The 4,522-nt window shown below is 33.9% G+C and overlaps 1 protein-coding gene across 8 annotated transcripts in view; it reads right to left on the bottom strand.

Moving 5' to 3' along the window:
- Positions 1 to 4,522, bottom strand: part of Ralgapa1 (Ral GTPase activating protein, alpha subunit 1 (catalytic)) — a 246,379-nt gene that overhangs the window by 172,273 nt on the left and 69,584 nt on the right. For all 8 annotated transcript variants that reach the window (XM_013510373.1, XM_013510372.1, XM_013510369.1 and 5 more), the window contains exons 8-10: positions 4,028 to 4,166; positions 1,856 to 2,064; positions 36 to 275 (exon numbers count right to left, since the gene is read on the bottom strand). In XM_013510373.1, the coding sequence (XP_013365827.1) occupies positions 36 to 275; positions 1,856 to 2,064; positions 4,028 to 4,166 (588 nt within the window). The remainder of the gene's footprint in view (positions 1 to 35; positions 276 to 1,855; positions 2,065 to 4,027; positions 4,167 to 4,522) is intronic.

Raw genomic sequence — 4,522 nt, 5'->3', positions numbered from 1 at the left:
CTTCATTATAATTTAAAAATACTGAGGTATTTTACCTGCCGAAATATCTCTGTGACAAAGTTTACATTACTTCTTTTAGAAGAAAACACTCTGCGAACTATTTCAATATCTGTGAGATGTTCTTCATCAATACTGCAGAGACTAGATGAGCTGGGTTCTCGTTCTGTCAGTGTGCTGGTATTGGAATGAGACTGCTCTGGTTCTGTGGTTCTGTCTCCTTTGTCAGCATTATCATTTTTGTTTTCTTCTCTGGATACCAAACTAGCAGCTGCTCTCTAAAATAAAAACAAAACACAGGAATATTACAATCATGTAACTGGGTTATCTTGTCTTTAGGAAACACTCGTGAAATCCAAAGTATTCAACAAGCGACTTACAGCAGTATATGTAAAATCCAGGTACAGGGCCTCACTTAGAATACATCCTAAATGGCAACGTAAGTATTTAACATCTAAGTGATACAAAGAAACTCCAAAATGTATGGTAACTAATAATCTACACTCTTATAATTAAATTTAGGTAATCAGAACAAATTATTAATTAAAGATAGGTAAAAGAATAGTGCAGAGGCAGCTCAAATCTTTAAGAACACACAAGCTGGGCATAGGGCCGCACGCCTGTAATCCCAGCATTCAGGAGGCTGAGGCAGGAGGATCGTTGTGAGTTTGAGGCCAGCCTGGCTACAAAGTGAACTTAAGGCCAGCCTGAACTGCACAGTGAGACCCTGTCTCAAAAAGACACACAAAAAAAGAAAAAAAAAAGAAGAACACACAAATAATTTATATGTAAATATAGGTAATATTGGGCTATTTATCTAAGAATGCTTTAATATTTAAAAATCTTCTGAACAAGACAACAATAACATAAAAAGGAATTGAAATTTATGACAGAAAAAAACAATTATAAGAAAATCTTCAAAAACTTGAGAAAATTCTATATTTGTACAATGGAATTTTCACTGAGACTGAAGTTTAAGCCTACAATCTTGGGGAAAAATGTAAAAGTCTTCAGGTGGTAAGTAAATTCCGTATTACCATTATATTGGAGGCACAGAACAATTCTGTGTTATGTAAACAACTTTCTACTAAGGTATTCACTTTTTTAAATCTCAGTTTTGTCATCCATAAAATAAGAGAATTTAAGTAAATTATTTTAAATATGTCTTCACAATCAAAAGTCTGTCATTTTTCTAGGATCAGAAAAATAGTTCTGCCTCAGAGTTTTTGCATTTAATTCTTCGTAGGGGCCTTAGAACAAAGTTTTGGGGGAAACCTACCATTCAATTGTTCTTTCCACTTATAAGAATTTATTTCTACACTCTGGAATATTTTTAGCACTATCATGTTCTGAAAGTATTTAATGGAAAATTCCAAAAATAAATTCATGAATTTTAAATCTTATATCACAGCACATTGTTATATTTGTTATTTTATTAGTTGTGATTAATTTCTTACTGTACCTAATCCATAAATTAAACTTTATCATGGATATACACAGAGAGAAGGAAATATAGTAAATATAGGCTTCAGTCCTGTTGTAGTTTCAGGAATTTACTGAGGATCTTTGAATGTGTTCCTTGTGGATAAAGGAGGACTACTGTACAACTAAAAAGGTAGAAATCAATTAGAAACTGAGACATTTTTATGACTGAAATTATCTTCTATATCTTCCAACTTTTATTTTTTATAAAGAAATTTGTTTCTTCTGTAACTGTTAAAATTTGGATTTATAAAATAATTTATACAAATAGCACTATTAGAAACATGTGCTATAATACCTAAGGCAACTGAAATCAATGAGCTGAACTGCAAAAGTCATTACTAACTGTGACAAGCTTATCTCATGTGTGCATTACCTGAATATTCTTTGGCAAGACTTCACCTTCCATCCCAGGAATATGAGGTCCTGTATGTGGTTTTGGCTCTAGCCAGAAAGAAACCAGCCAACGAATTACTATAACACGAGCTTTAATGAAAGGCTCTTTTGTACAGTAGATTGCTTCACTGGTTTCGGCATCCTTCTTTATCATGACATAATGTGGCTTTGGTCTTATCTGTGGGATATCTATGTAAAGTGAAAACAACAAGCAAAATGAAAGGAGAATTATACTTAGATGAACTTCCATTTTTAAGCATCTGAGAAAACACTGTGCTGCTACTTTGGTTTTAAAAGTAGCTTTAGTGAATAATAACATTTTAAAACTTGCTAGATGCTATCATGGAACCTAGAAGAGTGACCCATACTGACCAAGTTAATATATGGAAACATGGCTTCTTACAAAATATTATCAAAAGGGTTGACAACTTAAAATGCAAAATAACCAGTTTTTTCTCCTAAAATTCCAGTTTCCTTTAAATCCTACATGTTAAAGAAATGGGTTAGAGAGCCTGAGTTCCAACTGGTCATTTTAAATCCACAGAACCACCTGTGATAGATGGTTACTAAACAACTGAGCAATTCCTGTGCTCTACTTATATATAATTAGCTCTAGATGAAAGAGCCTTGTGGCCACCCACTCTAGACCTCTCCTAAAACTCCAAAAGCTAACTTTCTTATTTCCAATAAGAACTCTCCTAACCTCAAAAAAAACAAAAACAAAAAAAAAACCGAAACAAAAACAAATCCTGCCAAAGTACAAAGAAACCTCTAAAATTACTTAAAATTAATGAGAACTTATTTTATTTCATCTAAAACTGAAATACATTATTATGAAGTGGTAAAATACAAGGTTTTGCCTGATGGCATTAGTAACAGCTTTCTGCAAAACAGACATTACTGTTGAGCATGGTGGTACACACCATATTCCCAGGACTCACTTGCCTGTAATTCTAGTACTTGGGAGGCTAAGGCAGAAGGATCTCCATGAGTTAGAGGCCAGCCTGGGCTACACAGCAAGTTCAAGGCCAGCCTGAACTACACAGAGAGACTCTATCTCAAAACAAAACCAAAAACCAAAAACCAAAAATCCCAACCAAACTTTACTATATTCAGATTACCAATGCCTTCAGAATATGGCAAAGGTCTGTTTCTTAACTGTGATTATCCACAACTCTAGCTATAAGGATTCAACAAGTATCTGGCAAAGCCACTATAGTATTCAAGATATTAGAACAATATAGTTATTCAAATAGAATTTAAGACTTGATTGAACCCTAGAGGGAACCTTAAGAGAAAAAATGTATTTATTTGGGTTTTTTTTGTTTGGCCTCAAACTCACAGCGATCCTCTTGCCTCAGCCTTGCATGTGCCACCACACCCAGCTATTAAGAAGAAAATTTATAATACAGTAAGAGGATCATACTAAACATCAGAATTCAGTTTAATTTACAAACACAAATACTTCTTTTTTTTGGGTCCCCCCCCACCCCGGTACCAGGAATCGAACTCACGACCTTGCACTTGCCAGGCAAGTGCTCTGCCACTGAGCTAAACCCCCAGCCCATTTGATGGGCTTTTTTCATTTGTTTTTTGAGTCAGGGTCTCACTATTTAGTTCAGGCTGGCTTTGAACTGGCCTCAAATTCACAGTGATTCTCCTGTCTCAGATTTCTGAGTTCTGGGATTATAGGTGTGCACCGCCATCTTTGATTTGGTAGGCTAATTTTTCTTTTTTCTTTTTCTTTCTTTTTCTTTCTTTCTTTTCTTCCTTCCTTCCTTCCTTCCTTCCTTCCTTCCTTCCTTCCTTCTCTCTCTCTCTTTTTGTTTTTTTGAGACAGGGTCTCCCTATGCAGGTCAGGCTGACCTTGAACTCACTATGTAGCCCAGGCTTGAATTCATTGAGATCTTCCTGCCCAGCCTCCCAAATGCTGGGATTACAGGCATACACTACCACACCTGGCTAGTAGGCTGACTTTTCTAATGGATAAGATCTAGAAAATAAAGTTTTTAAAATAATCTCTTCCTTCTCAATGAAAATTTCTGAATAGTAAATGTGGTAAGTTTTTTGTAAGTAAAAAAAATGCCACTTTACCCTGAAAAATATTTTATTCTTATGTATAATCTTTTAGAAAATTCCAAATACTACCTACCAAGTGCAGGATGATATAAACTGTTTTCCTTGCAGATATTTGGAAAAATATAAGGTAAATAATATTTCTTAAAATGAGAAAACAAAAATGAAAATCCCCTTTCTTGGTTTTCTTTGTTCTTCCATTCTAAACTTTTTACCTAAAAATAAACAATATAATTAGAATAATCCAAGAGACATAATCTCTTAACTATAATTAATTATTAGCAATTATAAACAAGCATGTAAGAGGTTATAATACATTGAAAATTATACTGTGAAGATATATTCGTATTACAAAAGGTAAAATATTTAAAATTAATCTAAAATCATATAAATACATTATGTATATTGCAAAAATCTGAGAAATAAAAAGTGCTCTAAAATATTGTGGAGAATGTCTCAAAATTTAGCTCTACTAATGATAAGACTAATATTCTTTCCCTTCTGAGCTTTCCTGAGTAGATTAAAGGCATACAAAATAGGCGTATGTGGTCAGGGATGGGTGTGTGTGTGT

Source organism: Chinchilla lanigera, unplaced genomic scaffold (genome assembly GCF_000276665.1).
Source record: "Chinchilla lanigera isolate Chin_1 unplaced genomic scaffold, ChiLan1.0 scaffold00008, whole genome shotgun sequence".
Classification (NCBI taxonomy): Eukaryota; Metazoa; Chordata; class Mammalia; order Rodentia; family Chinchillidae; genus Chinchilla; species Chinchilla lanigera.
The sequence above is the reverse complement of the archived record's forward strand: the minus strand, read 5'-3'. Positions and strand labels throughout refer to the sequence as shown.